The 21,229-nt window shown below is 39.8% G+C and overlaps 1 protein-coding gene across 1 annotated transcript; it reads right to left on the bottom strand.

Annotated features, from left to right (window-relative positions):
- Window positions 1–122: 122 nt before the first annotated feature.
- Window positions 123–21,217, bottom strand: PRKAG1 (protein kinase AMP-activated non-catalytic subunit gamma 1). Its single transcript, XM_039326756.1, has 13 exons — window positions 21,177–21,217; window positions 15,407–15,517; window positions 9,797–9,845; window positions 9,008–9,114; window positions 7,778–7,859; window positions 7,628–7,686; window positions 6,912–6,957; window positions 6,230–6,284; window positions 4,327–4,453; window positions 3,988–4,153; window positions 3,402–3,439; window positions 1,826–1,972; window positions 123–1,413 (listed from the first exon to the last, which is right to left on the bottom strand). The coding sequence occupies exons 2-13, from the start codon at window positions 15,413–15,415 to the stop codon at window positions 1,294–1,296; spliced, it is 1,005 nt and encodes a 334-aa protein (XP_039182690.1). The 5' UTR covers window positions 15,416–15,517; window positions 21,177–21,217; the 3' UTR covers window positions 123–1,293.
- Between the last annotated feature and the right edge of the window lie 12 nt (window positions 21,218–21,229).

The following is a 21,229-nucleotide window of genomic DNA, read 5'->3' on the forward strand; positions in this document are numbered from 1 at the left end:
TTTTGAAATTAACATTCATGAATTAAGCCAATGTGCCGGCTAATGTGGGTTTTTGAGGTCAGAACAATAATCTTCCTCTCCTCTCTACACTGCTTGCCAAGATCCATTCATTCTTCAAGAAATTCAGGTTGAAATTTCAGATTGATCTTTTATTAAGTACAGGCTCTCAAAAATGTAGTAAATAATAAAAGGAAGGCTTTTCAGGGTTAACTCCTCTCAATGGATCTGAAATAATTACCAAACATAATCTCAAGTCCCTGTTGAGGTGACACAATTTTTGAAAGCTTTCTCCTTGAAAGTAAAAGTACGGGCAGAGGAATGGAGATAGGAAATACAACTTTACAAAAATATATATTGTACAATTTACCTGGAGAGGGAAGCAATATAGGAATGTGCAAAAGAGATAGCATTCTTGGCAAGGCGATATCCTTACAATAGAGGACAACATACTTTAGTAAAGGAGAACAGGCCCTGATTTTCCCCCAAAATAAATAGTGTTGCAAACAAGATCAAAATGTTTCCAGGCAGGATCATTTCTGACTCTGGTCCTCTCACAGGGAAGTATTAAGAGAAGACAAATGAGGCCTGTGCCTGCACAGATCAGCAAATTCAAATACTGCAGGAAGTCAAACAGTATCACACCATCCTGGCTCCAAAAGGGATTTTTAGCTCCACTGATGAAATTGGTTCTGTTTTGGAACATCTAAAACAAAGTTTGGCTCTGCTGCAGAGAAGGGCACTATGAGCAATGGGAGCTGTGTAGCATAAAGATGCTAATCAGGGAGTCGCAGAAGGGGAGAAATTCACTGATGGGGATTGTAGGTGATGCATGGATAGGATTTCTCACTCATTTACACATATTTCTTAGATGCACATGACATGCAAAGAGTGTGCAAAGCAATAAAGGGGGAAACTGCCAGGTCCTACACTTCTGCTTTAAACTTAAGCTCAGAACAAGATTCCTCAAAGGTCTATGTTCTGGATTTTTACAGTTCTGAGTTTGTGTCCACACATGGTTATGTCACACGCCCACAGGAAGTCTTCCCATCCCCAAATGGCCAGTGTTATCTAACTGTGACTACATTCTGAGTACAAAATCAGTGTTTCTAAATCAAAGGAACAGCAGGCCTTGAAGATTCAGGAAACCAAGATCTGAAGAGGGAGAGGCCATGAGAAGCAATTCTGTGAAAGTTGGCTTGTAAGTGGACCACGTGGCCTCCTTTATGCTGCAGCTGTTTGGCCGAAGGAGTGATGAGGAACAGCTGTGCCATATTTCAGGATCAATGGGTCGATTCAGCCCTCTTGCAATGGGGGCTTCTGACCCCCTGGCAGCATTAGAGCTTGCAGAATATCAGAGAGGGAGATGATGCCCTTCACCACGTTGTTTTCATCTACCACAACCAGCCGATGAACCTGTTGGTTACAGAAAGTTCTGTGAGGGCTTATTTTACACAACGAAGAATTTGGTGGTCATCCACCAAAGGGAAAGGAAACCTGGCACTGCAATAATCTCTCACCGCAGTTTTCCCAACCCTCTTTCTTGGGTCACCCAAATTTTTCTGTGGAAACGAAGAGTCCCCTCCTTCAGTTAGTATGACTATGGTATTATGCTACGGTCACGTAAGAACCAAATACAAACTTACTGGACAACTTCAGTTTTAATCTCAATTAGAGAGAGAGAGAGAGTAAAGCAATGTAGAGACCCACTTCCATAATAGCTGAAAGTACTGTATTTTATTTTTGGTTCCATCTTGCCACAAAAACATCCCTTTCCTCTGTTAAATTTAGCCAAATGACAGAAGGAGGGGGGGGGAATTGAACGTACCTCAGCCTCTACTAGTCTGTTGATTATTGTCTCCAAAGTCTCATGCTTGTAACATTTGAGCACACCCTCGAAGTACTGCGAGCGATGTTGCAATGCCTTGGTCACAGTCACATCCAGATTATTGTAGGTTTTTTCTGCTGCCAGATTCTGATAATAGAGAGATAAGAAGATGAGAAGATCTAGTGGCACAGCTGGCGTTCACTGATGCCAACATTTTTTCTCTCTCCACACACCTGCTTTGATGACTTTGAATCGATCAAATGTGCCCACTGTCTACACACAGAAGCTTCCTAAACCCAGTAATGTTTTTATTACAAAGAATCACTACCATTTTTCAGTTGTCACAGCAAATATTGCCATCATATGAATAACATGCAATCGATTATAAGCAAATATATGCACTACCACATCCTACAAGACTGGGTCATGTCCTACTGAAATTTAAGAATTTTTTCCAGGAGTAGAAACACAGAGGACAGAACAATAAGCAATACACCAAATCTCAAATGATCCAAGCTGTATGCTACAAATTAAATGAAGAGGACGCCAGCATTAAACCCCCTCTCATTTTGTTTCTGATTCCAGACACAATCAAATTTCATCAGTTGGATTTACCTAGATAGGATACAAAGCATGTATGGGTAGCCCTCATTTAGTAACCATAATTGAGAAATTGTGTGGAATTTCATATGGAAAATCACATGATTGCTACTGCATTTATAATTTTAATTCACCCTTCCTTTTTCCCACTTCCCAGAATGTTCATCCCAGTGCTGCGATAATTAGCAAGAAGGAAATTAGTGCTTGTATTTACATTCACTTGGAGAGGGATTAAAAAAGAGTAAGCAGGCATACAATGGGAATGCAGCAATACCAACTTTTGCTGTATATTCCCCATCGTGTGCCTGCTTACTCTCTTGTAATCCCTTCCTCTCTAATCTCTCTGCTGTGTGAGGAGAGGGAAGAAAAAGATAGGTCAAGCATAGAAGAAATTGCCTAATTAGATTGCTTGCTTAATTAATCTCTCTGCTCTGCTGGGGGAGGGAGGTAATAGGGCTGGGCACAGGATGTGTACTAACCGACTGTAATAAACACATGACTAAAGGACAGAGGCTGTGAAGGTCATAAAATCATGTCTTGGTCTCAAAATTATTTTTTCAGCACTGTCATAACTTTGAAGAGTTGCTGCACAGTAAGTGAGGTCTACTTGCATAACTAAGGCTATCTGATCTCTTGGCCTCCATGCCATTAAACCAGGGCAGTTCCATAGAGTCATCATTTCTATACCCAATATTATATCAGCTTCTGCCCAAAGACATGGATTTTTTTTTCAATATTAAATCTCCAATGTATTTTGAGGCCCTCAAAAATATAAATGTTTACATAAATCTGTCTGCTGACAAGGTGAGGCTGGCAAATGAATTAAATTTCTCAGCTTAGCTTTCAAACTGGATTTAAGATAACTTAAGCTTGTATTTGATAAGCTAAGGTTTTTTTAAAAAAGGAAACTGGGTAAGCCAAACCAGCACATTTTACTCCTGTAATGCTGTAAGCAACTTTTACCAGAAATACTCACAATGACATCAAACTTGGAATAAATATCCACAACCCGGCCTGAAAAACAGAGAAAAGCCATAGTTCAGTATTTTGCATAGCCTTCCAGCCTACGATCAGGAAAAATGTACTTAAGTTGGAAGTAACCAAGAAAAACTTCCTGCTACAATGCAGAGCCATAAATGAGCTCATCACCTTGCCTCATGAACAGAACAAGATAGAAACTGGATATATTTGAAAAAGTGTCTATTGTACTATACGATGGCTTACAGAGCCTCATAAATCAACCAACCTATATTCAAAAGAAAAATAATGTGTGATTACTACATAGGGGTAAGAATACCCTTCTAATTTCCCATCTAGGGCAGTCAACAAGAAAATGTATTACTAATGTATCAGCCTTCCACAATATTTAGTTGGCAATTTTATCACCTGAAGCCCCAAATAATGGGAATCTGTGGGACACCAAGTTACAGAATTTTATTATTTCAGAAGCAGTTCTTAAGCAGTTGCCATTTGTCTGTAGTACCCTTCACTAATACAGCTAATAGCATTTCAACTCTGTTCCTCTTAGATGCCTTCATCTATTCCACAAAGCTGCTTTTCACCTGATTCATCTACCACGGGCAATGCAGAGACCCGATGCTGTACAAAGATGCCCAGCGCAACATAGACAGGCGTATTGGTGTGGACCTTTGCAATGTTGTCGTAAGTACCAATCTTCAACTCCTCGAGGGTTTTGGTCATGAATTCTGGCTTAGGGAATTCAGCAATCTGCGGGACCACAAGAGAGAGATTCTAACAGCAAGTTGAAGCTTTGTGGGCAAAAGAAGTAAAACGGCATCTCACAGCTACACAAAAAGAGCAATGGTCCACAGAAAAGGGACACAAATCTCAGCAATGCGTAACAGGAAAAGCCAAGCTGGCTTGCACTGAGAAGTACTCACAAACAGCTTGAGGAATTTGAGGATGCGCTTGTGTGTCAGGATGTACAGCGTGTTGCCTGACTCAGGGTCAATGACAGGTAGCCGGTGGATCTTGTTTTGAATCAAAGAAGTCACAGCATCGAATAGGCTTTACAAGAGAAGGAGGAGGAGCATATCAAAACTAAGAAGACCACTCAGATGTCTACTTTATCCCCTTAACTCTACAAAGGGTGTCTCTAAAGCTCTGGTGGGGGTGGATAGCAGATACAAAAGCAGGGGGGGGGGGAAGATGCAGCTGGGATTCCTAGATCTGTCCTCAAATCTGAGAGGAGATCAGATCTCATGCAGGTAGAGGTTTCTGGGATCTGCTCTAATTTATATTCCACCATCCTCCAAAACTCAAGAAAAAACTTCAACACATAGACAGAAATCCTCCTCCCTCTCCTTTTTGCCTTTGTGGAATCGGGGTGGGTGTGGCCTAAGCGTGGCGCATCCAGCCTGTGGTCCACCAGTTTGTCACCCCTGATCTATACCCTCATAGAGATCTTCTGCTTTAAATTACTTATGTGATCCTTTCCCCTTCTGAAACAAAGAAGAGAACCATTAGAGAGAGGATCTTTTCAGTGGCCCCAGGACATGAGAGGGCAGCAACTTGTAAGTTCCTTGCTTGTTATTGTTGTTGCAACAGCCGCCCGAGAGAAGAAAAGGTGCATTATGAAGTTTTTCACCTTAGAAACAACAACAACAAAAATCTTGGATGATGTTGGATATTAAGCAGAAAAAGGAGGATAAGAGTGAGAGGAGTCATTTCCCCTTCTACATCAAGCAGCAAAAGGTCTTAGAGAGGCCTGAATGTGCCGAGATGTTTGCCAGTATATAGGATGTGCATCTATCTACTAATTTAGCTTTTTTTTCCCTTACAAATGATTTCATCTTTCAAAAGATTTAATAGCAAAGAGCGAAGCAAGGAAAAAACATGAAGGTGTGATTGTGGACACCTGTGGTTTCTTGTCCATGGTGAGGTGAAGATAGCAAGACATTGCATTGCCATTGCATTCATTAACTACCACAGCAGTTCTTCACATTCTTATTAAGTGTATATAAGTGAAAGGGAGAGAGGGAGATGTATGAGAGGAAGAAGTGGAGTAACTAATAGCTACTGTTAAAAGAGCTATTAGTATAAGTGTTTACAAAACAGTAACTTAGTTGGACACTAAAGCAGGTGTGCCATTTCACTGTATTTCCCCAATTCCTCTATATAAGACAGAACCTTAATAAGCAAAGGAACCCTCCAGATCAGTGTTTCTCAACCTTGACAATTTTGAGGCATGTGGACTTCAACTCCCAGAATTCCACATGCCTTAAAATTGTCAAGGTTGAGAAACACTGCTCCAGATCTTTGAGAGACAACAAACCTGACGTGTGTATCTATTAACCACAGAGCTTTGAATGCACAATCCTCAGTGCATGTATATAAGATAGTTTTATAAAGAGGTGCAAAACTGAACTTCTGATCTGATTCGCTTAGAGGAGTCAAAATAATAGTCACAATAAGTTGGCACAAGATGCCCAAAGTACAAGAGGCAGGACCAGAAGAGGGACAACTGAGGATGTCCCTTGGCCCTTCCATTGCTTAATTGACAAAACATTAAGAGCTGAAAATTTAAATCGAGTGTGGCATATTAAGGGCATGATAGCTAGGGGAAAAACTCTGTGGTGTCTTTGGGGCCTAAGCATGTGCCTATTTTCCTTAATAGTTAACCCAGGGCTGACAGGAGATAATCCGTAGATTAGGACTAAACTGTAATGCCTGCAGAAAACATGAAGCATGTTAGATGGGAAGACTGGTAGGAAACATTTTAGTGGCACTTCAAAAATGCAGAAGCAGATTAGCAGACAATCCCGTGTGGGTGGAGTCTCCTACCTGGCATTGGGTGAAATGCAGACCAATGGCTTGAAGGAGTCCTGCAGATAGACTTCTGCAAGAGAAAGGAAAAATCATTCATCTGTGCCACTTTAGGAAGAGAGAAGAGAAAGTATAAAAGTACACCCTGGATGAACCTGCTGGTCCCCCTGCTGGTGACAGCCCAAAGGCCCAAATCTGGTACACCAGTGGTTCTCAACCTTTTTAAAGCCGTGACCCCCCAACTGGTCGTAAGTCGAGGACTACTCAGCCGGTCGTAAGTCAAGGACTACTCAACTGGTGCAGCACCGTTTGCAAAATGGGACTTTTGGCAGGCTCAGCAGGGCAGAGACAGCCTGGACAATTCCTACTGGCTTTTGAAAGCCAATAGAATTAGACTCTATTCAACAGAGTCTATTCTATTGGCTTTCAAAAGCCAATAGAATAAAAGGGAGTAGCACAGCTAAGGAAAAGGGGGAAAAATGGCGGACTGCGTTGTTTGGCGACCCCCATGAAATGGTCGTTCAACCCCAAATGGGGTCCCAACCCACAGGTTGAGAACCATTGTGGTACACAATCAGATGCCTAGGGGGGAAAAGAAGGACTTCCAATATCTGGAAGCACCCAGCACATTTTTCCAATTTCTTCACCAGAAATACCCCACATTCTCTTTGCCCCATCATAATAACCCTTCTGCCATTACCTCGCCATGTTTCAATCTTGTGCTCTTCCAGCTCATAAATTTGCACCTGGACACACAAGAAACAGTGTTAGGGCTAAGTGCAACGAATAACTTCCACCCATGCTGGTCAGTGTGTGTGCTCTAGCTTGCTGAGGATGGAATTTAATCTTCCAGGTGTCATACAGTAGATGCCAACCTGGCAGGATCAGGGACATGTTCCAACTGCGTAGGGCTTTGGCTACAAAGAATGACAAAGCAGCCCCTCTTCAACAGTTGTTGCAAGATAAGACGTAAGTGTTGTGCTTTTCCAATCCAGGTTTCATTGCCCCCAGTTAGCATACTTGTCATATAACTAAGGCATTTTGGCCACACTGATCTGCATCTTGTACTGTGAGAGGTTGAGAAAGAAGATGAGTGCTCATTGCTATTGTATTTCAGTATTCCATGTAGACTGATTCTTCCCCCCGTTATTTGCTCTCCTTGGAAACCCTTGTACTGTGTTGTCAAGGCTGGATGAAGCCTCATTAATAAACTACTACTTCCAAAATAAAATTCACTCTTTACATTAGATGCTTCACCATGTATATTCATTTTTTTCTTTAATAACTGAAAATTGGAAACAAACTCTTGCAATTCTCAGATAGGCAAAACTTCATAGTTGTGTTAAGGACCTCGTTTCATCCAAGAGCTCCTTTAATGAAAATATAAGGGAATGAGAGTGCTCCAAGGGCACTTACCAGGGCTGATTTATAGTAGCGATGAAGGATGTTGATGAAGTCTGTGATTGTGAGCATTCCTGTGAGGGGAAAGAAAGGGGTGTGAAGAGATCACCCTAGGCGTTGGGAGGAGGAAGTCAGGGTAAGAAGATGAAGCAAGGAGGCCCTTACCCACAAAGCTTTGTTTTTTGCTGTCCCAGAGTGGAGCAGCCCGCACACCATTGGTCACCAAGGCAAAGAAGGCTTTCTTCACCTAGAAGCCACACAAATATGGGGCTGTGACACAGCATCTGTACGCTTCCTGAGAAAAAAAGTTACACTAGCTTCCCAAATCTGGTGCCCTTCCAAAGTTTTGGGTTTCACTGCCAAAATCCCTCGACTCAAATCTAGGCAGTTCTGAGGATTACGGAAGTCACAATCTTATCAGTCTAGAAGGCACGGAATGGGATAATCCCAAATTAGAAGAAGGATCAGGAAGAAGAATCTCACATTTTTCAAGAATTTCAAAAGGGTACTTTTGTCAACGCATTGTTGTTCATTTTGTCAGCTATGAAAAGGCTAAGCAACACATACAAAAGACTGCACTACTGCTGTGAAGAGCATCTTATTTTTGCATTTGTTTGGCTACTATCTAAATCCCTATCTAAAGGGAATAGAGAAGGGTCTGCTGGCCTGGTCTGCTCCTGAGATTACCCTGCTCAGGAGCAGATCAACATTTTTAATCTATAAAACATAGATTGAATTATTTAATCTAGTATCTCATTTAGATACTAAGCATGTTTGTGTGTTTATTTAAATAAAAATACAAGCATGTCTCTAAATGAGGCGTCGTATTTACTGGAATCGAATTCATACTTAGCCATGGTTGAAGTCAAACATAACTAAATATAGGCGTTAATTAAATGGCTGAATTCACACCGTGCTAGAATGTAATCTGGTTTGGTGGCTTTTAACTGGTTGTGACTGATTTACTAAAACATGGTTTAAAAAACCATGGTAATATAATTTGCAAACCAGGTCAGTAACTCTATTCTGCCTAAGACTACATCCAAACTAGATCAAAATTTAAACTTTCATTACTAATTTTATAAGGTTTATCACCTCTTTAAAAGCAAAGGTTAGAATTTTTTGACCCAAACGACTGGTATTTATCTCCACAACTTTGCAGTCAAGCTGCCAGAGGTTTTATGACCCCGGAGCATGTACACACACACATACAAATCCTCACAAAATTTTCTAGAGAGTTTTCTACATACAAATACAGAGACTCTCCCTCTATCTGTTGGTAGCCCCATTTTACTTTTCTTCGATTGAAAGAAATGAAGGTTTACCCAGGCATCTCAATTCCCTAGAAAACTTCTACTGCTACTGCTCTGCCCATCAAACCAGGTTGTTACCCACCTGCAGAGATGTATCAAATACAACAAGCTTGGAGCTTGTTGGAATGAGGTCATAACAGCGATGTGACTTCATGAAGCATGTGTATATGCCGTTGTTGGAATCTCCATCTATTCGAGGAAGAAAAAACTACAAGATATCCCTTAACAAAATAACATCAGAGCAGAAAGGCTCACACTCCTAAGAAGCTTAAATATATCAGAACATCACACTATATCCATTCTATATGCTTTTTTTAAAAAAATCCAACCTGTTAAAATAAAGCAAATCTGAGTATTTTGCACAACCCACTGCTATTTGCTCAATTAAATCTAGTATCTTTCAAAAAGAAAAGACAGAATTGAAGCTTCATCCCCCAAGTGCTACATGTTCAGTTCTCCCCTCCTCTAACTTTCAGCAGAAACTTCAATTTCCAAGATCACCTTCAAGGCTGTAAGGAGGAAATTAATTTGCAAAGTTAGAAGATGAGAGTCTTAAAATGCCCAGGCCATACAGTCTGCTTCTGGAAATTGATGGACAAGCTTAAATCACTATGACGGACAAAAACATTGCTAACAATCAGAGTCTGTTGCAACAGAAAGTGGATTTCCAAGCTCAGAATCCACCAATCTACTTGGCAAATTCCTAGAAGAAAGTAACCCCGACAGTTCTTGTTTGCAATTTGTTTAAATTACTGCTTTTATTTACTGCTGTAATCTTATTGTGGTTAAGGGAGTGGATGGAATAAATATTTGCAATAAACTACACACAGGGACCAAAACTGAAGAAAACCAGTCTTTGTGCCTCACTCACCTTCTGATAAAGGCAGTTTTTTCTCCAACCCATCTTCAGGTACTGCGCCCTAAAAAAAACAGGGAAAGATAGAAATCAAGATGCACTGTCTCAAAATATAATTCCTGCAATATCGTATGTTGATTGTTTCTTAAAACATAATATATAATAATTAGGAACACTGTATCAGTTAAGAAATCTTATTAGTAATGATATTTTTTGATTAATTAAATCTGAACGTATCTGCATATGAGGAGCTTTGGAAATAACCTAATGTGTTTTGAAAGAGATTTTACCACATTAAAATAGAATTGCTTCCCAAGACAGAGGGGGAACTGCCATGTCAAAGCTGAATTGCATCACCTGTTTTCCAAAGTACAGGTAATCCATGACTTACAACTACAACTGAGCCCAAAATTTATATTGCTAAAGTGAGACAATTGTTATGTGAGTTTTGCCCCTTGTTACTTTTCTTGCTACAGTTTCTAAGTGAATCACCACAGTTGTTAAATTAGTAAAATGCTGTTAAGTGAATCTGGCTTCCCCATTTATTTATTTATGAGACTTATATACCGCTTTAAGTGCAAGCACTCTCTAAGCGGTGTACACCAGTAAGCAATGTATAAGATGGCAAAAGATGATCACATGACCCTAGGACACAGCAACTCTCATAAAGGTGAGTCAGTTATCAAGCATCTGAATGTAAATCATGTGACACAAGGATGCTGCAATGGTCCTAAGTGTGAAAAACGTTCATAAGTCACTTTTTTCAGTTAACTTTGAATGGTCACTAAACAAACTGTTGTAAGCCGAAGACTACCTGTATTTTAAAAAAGATCCTATTTTGTTTGAAAAAAAGAGCAACCTTCAATTTTTTAAAAATAAACTATTATCTGGATTAGCTAGCACAATCTAATTTATATCCAATCCACACAATCTAACTCTCATCCAAAATATCTAGAATGTCATTCCTTCTCACATACTAACCCAGCTATAGCTGGAGACATGCCAACAAAAAAATATCCTGAGCAGGTAAAGGAGAAAAAGAAGTGCAATGTAGCTGGGCCTACTCATAAAGCTGTAGATCTTATCTCACCACTATTATTAGCCTTATCTAGTTCACAGGAATGATATGGTAAAATACAAAACAAAGATACTTTTTTGTAAACACCGCTGAGTCTTCTACCAAAAGTTTATTCTCAACAGTGGAGAGACAGAACTGTGTTCTCTATGACTTATTTCCTGTCTCCCAGGAAAATGTTACCGTCTTCCCACAATTAATGTATCTGTGCCATTTCCGAGAATGACAAGGTCCAGCTGTGAATACTTCCAAGCTGTAAAGTTGCCAGCATAGCAAACTCTTGATTTAATGCATCTCAGCTCAGTAGATCTCAGCTATAGTAGGCTAATAGACTGTGTTGTGAAAAATTCAGAAGTACAAGGCACACTACTGAGAAGAATCATATTTATTGCAACAATTGTTGGGTGTCTGCTTTACAAGAAAGAGGGATTCCCCAAACAATGGGAAAGCAACGGTGTTTACAGAAGCTGAGGGCCATAAGGCAGGAAATTGTAGGGATCTGATTTGCTGGCTAGTTTGGGTAAGCTAGGCAGGTCCTCCTTATGACCTTAGGTTATTTCTGTTGCTAGACAAAAATGACCTTTTCAGGACAACAGCAGAGCTGGGGAAATCCATTGTGAAGGAGATGGAATGTTGAGGTATCGGCAGATGGTAGATAGAATTTTGGGGTTCTCCCTGAATTGTATCTGAAGAGGGATGAGAGGAAAGAAAGGAAAGGAGACAGAAAAGAGTAAAGGAGGGGAGGAGGAAGTAGGAAGATTGGAGGAGAAGTAGGGAGAAAGGGGAGGAGAGTGGTTAAGGAAAGAGGAGAGGAAGAAGAGGGAAGTAGGGAAGAGAAGAAAGGGAGAAAGAAGGTAGAGAAGAAGGAGTGTGGATACAGTGAAAGGGGAAAGGGGCGAGCAACACCAAAAGTCATGTGTATGTATTTATTTCATTTTATTAAAAGTATCTTATATATGAACGTAAAAAGAATGTATGTTAACATCTGATAAATATCATGGTATATGTATGGGGGAGAGTTTGGAAAAATAAAAAATTATTATATAAAAAAAATACAAAATGCAGCAGCTAGGCTAAGTCCCTATGAATAATAGCAGAATAAGTACTATCAGGTGGGAAAACAATTAGTACAGTAACAGCATGTTTCAAGTCTTACTGCAAGTGACTGAGAACATAAAGCCTGGTAATTGTGGAATAAAATATAAGATATTTAAAAAAAAATTGGGGGTTTTCAGCTTGTTACTACAGTATGTTGCAATTTCTTTATTCGGGCTGCACTGTCAGCTTCTATTCTTTGGTTCAAATGGGATTGCAGAGGGCTCTGTCTGGGGACAGGGAGAAGTCAATTTGGGTCTGGTAGGATTAAGCAAAGAGAGAAGGTGGATTTGATCCTGATCAAGTCTAAAAGACTGGGAAGAAAAGAGCACAACCTCAATTTTGTTTGTTAGATTTATTTTACCTGCTACAATGTGAATTTGGACTTGACTCCAAACAAGCAATATTTAATGTTTGGTGAAGTATTCTCTGATGTTTGAAGGATTTGGAGTCAGTGACTAGCACAAACCATAAAGCTGGTGAAGAGTTAACACCAGAGGACAATATATTGTAGCGATTAGAAGATAAAAGCAATTCTTGATGACAGAGAATGAGATAGACAAAGAGTCTATGGCTTGTGAAAAGGGAAATTAGAAGAATGAGGATGTGGAACTAGAAATGACAATTCTAAGATATTATGGGATGGAATTATCTCATCCTGAAATCCAGCTTTATCACCACTATTTCCTTGTTTTTAGGAGATACTGAATGACACTTTTGCAAGGTTCAGTTAAAATTAGAAAATCATTTTCTTCAAACTGATCACTTGTCCGGTATCATCACTGAAACCCAATAAAGCAAAACCTTACTGACAACTATCAGTAAAGTTTTCACCTGTACATGGGTGCTTAAGGCTCAAAAACATTTCACTTGTTATGCAATAGTTTTAACAAATATCCCTTTCTGTAACAGATATGCCTTTCCCCCCATCAGTCCATTAAACTGTGGGTTCAGCATACTACTCTATGTACTGGACAGCGTGGTTATATACTGTAGAGCAGAAGGAGGAAAGGTTAGTCTATGTAGTCAAATCAAAGACATTGTGGAATCTAAACACAACTCAAGTTGTTGTAGGGTAAGGTGGCAAAGGCCACACATTTTTGCGTAGCAGAGCATCTCGTGTAAAAAAAGAAACAAAAAAGTTTTCCACGTAATAACAAGATAAATTATCATGTATTTTGTGAATAGATATCTATAAAATGATGTCATATCAAGACTTAAAACTGAAAATCCCAAGGACATTGGAGCTCAACATCCCTATGCGTGCTATAAATGCAAGTATAAGTTCCAAAATGAATTACTGTTTATCTTTTCCTTTCAATTTTATATGACTGTAGATCTGAAACAAGTGGGGAAAAACACCAGGTAGAAAAAAAATTAAGCATCTATCTTTAATTGTAACACAAATAACCTCAGCTTCCCTCAACCTGGAACCTACCAGATGTGTTAGAATTGCTATTCTAACTATTACATTTCCAACATATCTATATAGCGGGGAATGCTGGATTAGCCTCAAACCTTATTATCACACAGTGTCTGAAATATAAACATAAGCCTTCTTTTCCAAATTCCAGGATTTCATACAAATTGTTCGATGAGCTGATGAAATGGCCTGGTACTTTCATGTTTTTAAGGGTTAACATAGGTTAGCCATTGCATAATCAATTAAGCAGAAACTTCCTTGCCCTTTTCTTTATCTGCTGAGTGCTAGCAGTATGATCTTCTTATGACTGTCTCTTCTGAATCGATCTAATAATCTGGTAATTCTTATCCTATATATTGTTGAAATTTGGATTGCAAAATCTTGAGGATTATTTAGGAGCAGGTAAAAGAATTCCAAATGTTCAGTAGTTTCAGCATTTTTTAACACAGCTTTTTTTTCTGTACAAGCTTACAAACCACACAGCACCTTGTAATATTTTAAACAACTCTTCTGGTATTTCATCAACAGGCTGGTAGTTTTCACATGCAGCTTTGTTCTTAGAAATCTTTCCTGGGGCTCTAAAATGTCTGGCTGTAGTTCTATGACATTATGATCCTTCCATAGAATTCTTTTATATAATGCATCATGTCTTCTAGTATCATCTCCTTCCATAAATATTTGCAATGCTGTATTAGTGTTAGTCTACTATAAACAGCACATATTCATAAATATTAATTATGGAACACAAAGAGGGTCTGACTCAAAAATAAAACCCAGAATTTTGTAACTTGCAGAAGGTTTTAAATTTGTTTAGGTTTTTTTTTTAATTTACCATGAAGAGTTTTGTTTTATTTATTTTATAAGACTGAGTTCTAGTATGCTTTGTTTGATGCTTAGATTAAAATTTAATTAAAGTAAGTGGATAAGATACTTTTGTTTAAAGAGATTGCAATATATCTTTACAGATGAAAGCATGTCCTCCTGATGTGATCAAGAATTGCTCTCTTTTAAGGTAGGATGAATTATATATACCATTAAAATGGCAAGACAGTATCAAATAACAAAACAACTTGAGAACCTGCCTCAGAATGAACAATTTTACAAATTTCAGCCTAAGTTATAAAATCTCTAGTTTGTCCCATCTCTGACAGCTTTAAGCAGGCTTCTCTTGCTTAATGTTCTTTATTTATGCCATGGGATAACTTTGATATACTATATTTTCTAATAATTATCTATAGCATGGGAAAGGGGTTTTATCATTTAAGATTATGGCTGTAAAATCACAAATACATACACAGGTCTATATGTTTGGGTTTTTTTTGCAATGTGGCTTTTGGACATCACATAGAGATACAGACTTTCTTTTTATAGGTCATGCTGTAGCCTGTTCAAAGAAATTGCCCAAAGAAATTCGACAGTCAAACAACTGCAAAATTCCAGCAGAGAACTGTCAACCAATGCAAAACAAAACCTTTTTATGGCATTAATCACTTTTCCAAAATAAGGGGTCTGTCATTCAAATAATTTATTAGACTGACATCCTTCCTTTCATCAAGGAGCTCCACATCAAATTTCCCCCAAAATACTAGACTGACTGTGAGAAACTAACTACAGTAACCTCAAATCACTCAAGTGAGCTGCCGGGATTAGAATCAAACCTAATATTAGTGCATCATCTTAAGTAACATAAATATCATACTTATAAACGTACATATAAACATGTATCATGCTCCACTTCAGAAGGCACTGTAAAAACCGGACCACCATTCAAATTCAAACAACGCTTACAGAAAAATCTGGGCTGATTTGCTAGCCCTATCCAACGCTATAGCAAAAACAATGTATTCACTATTGTAAGTGCCAAGTTTATAATATCCATCTGGACCCAACCCCAACAGCCTCGACAAAACATACTATATCCGGGTACCGCAGGTTGTCATTAAGATAGAAGAGACTCACAAAAGAAACACAATCCGGTACAAGGAACGACTAAAACTCTTTCCCCTAGGCTCAACTCCCCGCTTTCACTTACCGCCTCCATTACCGTGTCGCTGCCTCCCCGCGCCGGACTCAGAGAAAGGGAGACAGCTCCACCCACGGTTGCAGTCCCAGCATGAAATTGAACTTCCGTCTTGAAGCCGAACTGCTCTCAGTTCCGCCAATAAAAGCGATCACGTAAGCGGAAGTGGACATAAGAAAAAGGAAGGAATGTTAATGTTTTGTGCGGCAACGTGGGAAGATGGTCTTTTGCTGCCTCTGTAATGCCATGCCCTCGAGGTACTGACATCTCCTGCTCATTAGAATTGCATTAAATAATGTGCCCACAACCGCGTCAATACAACTTCTTTTCCAGCTCGTCTGAAAAGAAATTGAATTTGCATATTTGTTTTTTTTAATTCGAGATAAACCTCGTATTGAAAAGGTGCACGTATTGTTGCCTTTTAAAGCTATCCTATTAAAAAGATTTACTAAAGAAGGGTATTAATAACAACGAGCCCAGAAGTGCAGCCTTAGCTTCTATACTGCATCCGGTTTTGGTCACCAGGATGTAAAACAGATGTTGAGACTCTAGAAAGAGTGCGGAGAAGAGCAACAAAGATGACCAGGGCTGGAGGCTAAAACATATAAGGAACAGTTGCTGGAATTGGGTGTGTCTAGTAGTTTAATGAAGGACTAGGGGTGACATGATAGCGGTATTCCAATATCTCAGGGATTGCCTCAAAGAAGAGGGAGTCAAGCTATTTTCCAAAGCGCCTGAAAGCAGGACAAGAAGCAACGGATGGAAACTAATCAAGGAGAGAAGTAGCCTAGAACTAAGGAGAAACTTCCTAACAGTTAGAACAGTCGAACAACTTGCCTCCATAAGCTGTGAATGCTCCAACACTGGAAGTCTTTAAGAAGAGACTGGACAGCCATTTGTCTGAAATGGTATAGAATTTCCTGCCTGAGCAGGGGGTTGGACTAGATGACCTCCAAGGTCCCTTCCAACTCTATTATTGTTATTCTAATGCTTCACATTTTGTCTCTTAAAATGCTATGATGCATTTAGGCTTTATTATTCAAGTGAAATAATAGATGCCAGAAGCTATCAGGAAAATTTCCATATTCAGTTAGTGGAACTATTTATAACTCTCAGTATAGTAAGGAACTTTTTATAACTCTCGGTGTAGTAAAATGATAGCCAGATTGTTTGATACCCTGCATGTTGTTTAGCTCCTAGCCATCATTGCGAAAGTTAGATAAAATAGTAGTTGTCACCCAAAAATAGCTGCCAGTAATGTTTTGCTTTTTTCCATTTTTCTTTATACGTATAAATTTAGAATGAGTCACTATCTTTGCTGACACTTCCATTCTAACTAAATTCTTGAGGAAATAGAGATCAAAATGGAAGCTGTCTACAACCCCAATGATCTCTATTGAACTGCAACTCTCATGTGTTCTATTGTAACCCAATAATTCAAGAAGCAGGGAAGAATAGAGTGAATAGAAGAAAAACTTTACTGTCACTTTAAATATACATTAATCAGCATACTTTAAAATTTCATTGCATTCAACTCTGAAAAAAATACCATTAGGCATATCCCCACATATCCCCACATATATGACAAAGTCTAGTTCAAGTATATATATGATGGGGGGGGAAGAATCCTGCAAATTCACAAGACTGATGGCATAAGGAACAAAGTTGTTACAGAATCTAATAGTTCTGCTATAAATACCTTGAAATCTCCTCCCAGAGGGGAGCAACAGAAACAGACCATGAAGTGGGTATGTGGAGTCTCTAACAATGCTTCGAGCTCTAAGCACATAGTGCTTATAAGCAGTATCCTGAATCATGGGAAGCGAGCGTCCTATAATCTTCCCAGCTATCCTTACCACTCTCTGTATGGTCCTTCTATCTGAGGTACTACTTTGTTGTTGTTAATTGCGAAGTCGTGTCCGACCCATCGTGACCCCATGCACAACGTTCCTCCAGGTCTTCCTGTCCTCTACCATCTTCTAGAGTCCATTTAAGTTCACGCCTACTGCTTCAGTGACTCCATCCAGCCACCTCGTTCTCTGTTGTCCCATTCTTCTATTGCCCTCAATCTTTCCCAGCATTAGGCCCTTCTCCAGTGAGTCCTTCCTTCTCATTAGGTGGCCAAAGTATTTGAGTTTCAACTTCAGGATCTGGCCTTCTAAAGAGCAGTCAGGGTTGATCTCTTCTAGGACTGACCCAGCAAAAAGTCTTCTCCAGCACCATAGTTCAAAGGCCTCAATTCTTTGTCGCTCAGCCTTTCTTAAGGTCAACTTTCACATCCATATATTGCAACTGGGAAAACTATGGCCTGGACTATACGCACTTTTGTTGGCAGGGTGATGTCTCTGCTTTTTAGTATGTTGTCTAGATTTGCCATAGCTTTCCTCCCCAGGAGCAAGCATCTTTTAATTTCTTGGCTGCAGTCCCCATCTGAGGTGATCTTGGAGCCCAGAAAAATAAAATCTGTCACTACCTCCATTTCTTCCCCATCTATTTGCCAGGAATTGAGAGGGCCGGATGCCATGATTTGGTTTTCTTAATGTTGAGTTTCAAGCCAACTTTTGCACTCTCCTTCTTCACCCGCATCAAGAGGCTCTTTAGTTCCTCTTCACTTTCTGCCATTAGAGTGGTATGATCTGCATATCTTAGGTTGTTGATATTTCTCCCGGCAATTTTAATTCCAACTTTTGATTCATCTAGCCCTGCCTTTCTCATGATGTGCTCTGCATATAAGTTAAATAGGCAGGGCAACAGTATACAGCAGACTCCTTTTCCAATTTTGATTGGTTCCGTGTTCGGTTCTCACTGTTGCTTCTTGACCCGCATATAGGTTTCTCAAGAGACAAATAAGATGGTCTGGTACTCCCATCTCTTTAAGAACTTGCCACAATTTGTTGTGATCCACACAATCAAAGGCTTTAGCATCGTCAATGAAGCAGAAGTAGATGTTTTTCTGGAACTCCCTAGCTTTCTCCATGATCCAATGTATGTTGGCAATTTGATCTCTAGTTTCTCTGCCTCTTCGAAATCCTGCCTGTACTTCTGGTACAGTCCTGTGGCCACTGTTGAGTTTTCCAAATTTGCTGGCAAATTGAGTGTAGCACTTTTACTGCATCGTCTTTTAAGATTTTGAATAGCTCAGCTGGAATACTGTCACCTCTACTAGCTTTGTTGTTGCTCAGCTTTCCTAAGGCCCATTTTACTTCACATTCTAGGATGTCTGGCTCAAGGTCAGTGACCAACCCATTGTGGTTATCTGGGACCTTAAGCTCGTTCTTGTATAGTTCTTCTGTGTAGTTTTGCCACCTCTTCTTAATCTTCTACCTCTGTTAGGTCCCTGCCATTTTGGTCCTTTATCATGCCCATCTTTGCATGAAACATTCCCTTCATATCTCCAATTTTCTTGAAGAGATCTCTGGTCCTCCCTATTCTGTTGTTTTCTTCTATTTCTTTGCACTGTTCATTTAAGAAGGTATTCTTATCTCTTCTAGCTATTCTCTGAAATTCTGTATTCAATTGGGTGTATCTTTCTCTTTCTCCTTTGCCTTTTGCTTCCCTTCTTTCCTCAGCTATTTGCAAAGCTTCCTCAGACAGCCATTTTGCTTTCTTGCATTTCTTTTTCTTTGGGATGGTTTTAGTTGGTACCTCTTGTACAATGTTGCGAACCTCCGTCCATAGTTCTTCAGGCACTCTGTCTATCAGATCTAATTCCTTAAATCTATTTGTCATCTCTACTATATATTCATCAGGAATATGATTTAGTTCATACCTGAGTGGCCTAGTGTTTTTCCCTACTTTCTTCAATTTAAACCTAAATTTTGCAACGAGAAGCTCATGATCTGAGCCACAGTGAGCTCCTGGTCTTGTTTTTACTGACTGTATAGAGCTTCTCCATCTTTGGCTGCAGAGCACATAGTCAATCTGATTTCTGTGTTGACTGTCTGGTGATGTCCATGTGTAGAGCCGTCTTTTGGGTTGTTGGAAAAGAGTGTTTGTTATGACCATCGTATTCTCTTGACAAAATTCTATCACCTTGTGCCCTGCTTCATTTTGTACTCCAAGGCCAAATTTGCCTGTTACTCTGGTTATCTTTTGGCTTCCTACTTTAGCATTCCAAATCCCCCATGACGATAAAGACATCATTTTTTTGTGTTAATTCTATAAGGTGCTGTAGGGCTTCATAGAACTGGTCAATTTCATTCTCTTCAGCACCAGTGGTTGGGGCATAGATTTGGACTACTGTGATATTGAATGGTTTGCCTTGGATTCGAACTGAGATCATTCTGTTATTTTGGGAATTGTATCCCAGTATTGCTTTTCCTATTCTTTTATTGACTACGAAGGCTACTCCATTTCTTCTGAGGGATTCTTGCCCGCAGTAGTATACGTGATAGTCATCAGAGTTAAATTCACCCATTCCTGCCATTTTAGTTCGCTGATTCCTAAGATGTCGATGTTCAGTCTTGTCATCTCTTGTTTGACTACGTCTAGCTTGCCTTGATTCATGGATCTTACATTCCAGGTTCCTATGGAGAAAAGATCTTTACAGCATCGGATTTTCTTTTCACCACCAGATATATCCATAGCTGAGCGTCCTTTCGGCTTTGGCCCAATCGCTTCATTCTTTCTGGTGCTACTAGTACTAGCCCTCTGCTCTTCCCCAGTAGCATATTGGATACCTTCCGACCTGAGGGCTCATCTTCCAGCATCATATCTTTTTGCCTTTTAGTACTGTCAATAGGATTTTCATGACAAAGATACTGGAGTGGTTTGCCATTTCCTTCTCCAGTGGATCACATTTTGTCAGAACTCTCTGCTATGACCTGTCTGTCTTGGGTGGCCCTGCATGGCATAGCTCACAGCTTCATTGAATTACGCAAGCCCCTTCGCCACGACAAGGCAGTAATCCATAAAGGGGTGAGGTACTACTACCTACCACCAAACCAAACAGTGATGCAGTTTGTTAAAACACTCTCAATCATGCCTCTGTAAAAACTGACCAGGACAGAAGGAGAAAGATGTCCTCTCCTCATCTGATGCAGGATATGCAAACCCTGGTTTTCATGCTTCACTAAAGATAACATATGAAGAGACCAAGCCTGGAACAGAGCGACCTCACAGCCAATGGGATAATCCACACAGATAATTGATGTCAGTATAGGTAAGACAGCTTTCTCCAAAATAAATTTGCAGATTGCCTGAGTTTGCAAATAGTGCACCATATCATAACAGAAATAGATTAAAGAATGAACTTCAGAGTCATGGCCCACAGAGGGTCTGGCTCTGATTGCTTTAGAAAATTTCTTATTTATCAGCCTGGATAGTGAGCCTTGCTAATATATGGTAGCCAAACAGACTGGTAGCACATTAACAAATTGGATTGCATCACATTTTTTTTCTGCACCTTAATTCATCAGATGTTATTATATAGATGCAGATCACAGTACGGATCTGATGAAATGAGCTGCAGTTCATGAAAGCTTGTGTCTTTAGCCCTAATTATTATGTTGGGGTGAGGGGAGGCAGTGGCTGCTGGGTCTGAGGATGAGAGCAGTGGCTGAACAGATTGGCGTACTGTAAGCCTCTACCTTCATTTCGCGGGGAAGGGGGGAATGGTTCCGCCCTGAGGTATTTCGATGAAGACTGAGTCGCAAATAGAACTGAATAAGGAAATACAAACACAAATACGGAGTGCCGCCGGTTTCCCCGCCCACGAGCACAAGAACTATAGCTTTCAAAATCGGACAGATTAGAAGAGGGTCTACCTCCTCTCAACGCTTACCACGGGTGTCAAACTCGTCGCGACACGTCCCTTATCGCGACTTTTTTTGCATT

The sequence above is a fragment of the Crotalus tigris genome, unplaced genomic scaffold, assembly GCF_016545835.1.
Source record: "Crotalus tigris isolate CLP2741 ecotype Arizona unplaced genomic scaffold, ASM1654583v1 scf7180000024345.2110221, whole genome shotgun sequence".
In the NCBI taxonomy this organism is placed as follows: Eukaryota; Metazoa; Chordata; class Lepidosauria; order Squamata; family Viperidae; genus Crotalus; species Crotalus tigris.

Coding starts and splice junctions, on each gene's coding strand:
- PRKAG1 (XM_039326756.1), bottom strand. Junction 7,687..7,777: donor CAAAAAACAAAGCTTTGTGG/GTAAGGGCCTCC, acceptor TTCCCCTCACAG/GAATGCTCACAATCACAGAC. Junction 1,414..1,825: donor ACAGACTAGTAGAGGCTGAG/GTACGTTCAATT, acceptor TGTAACCAACAG/GTTCATCGGCTGGTTGTGGT.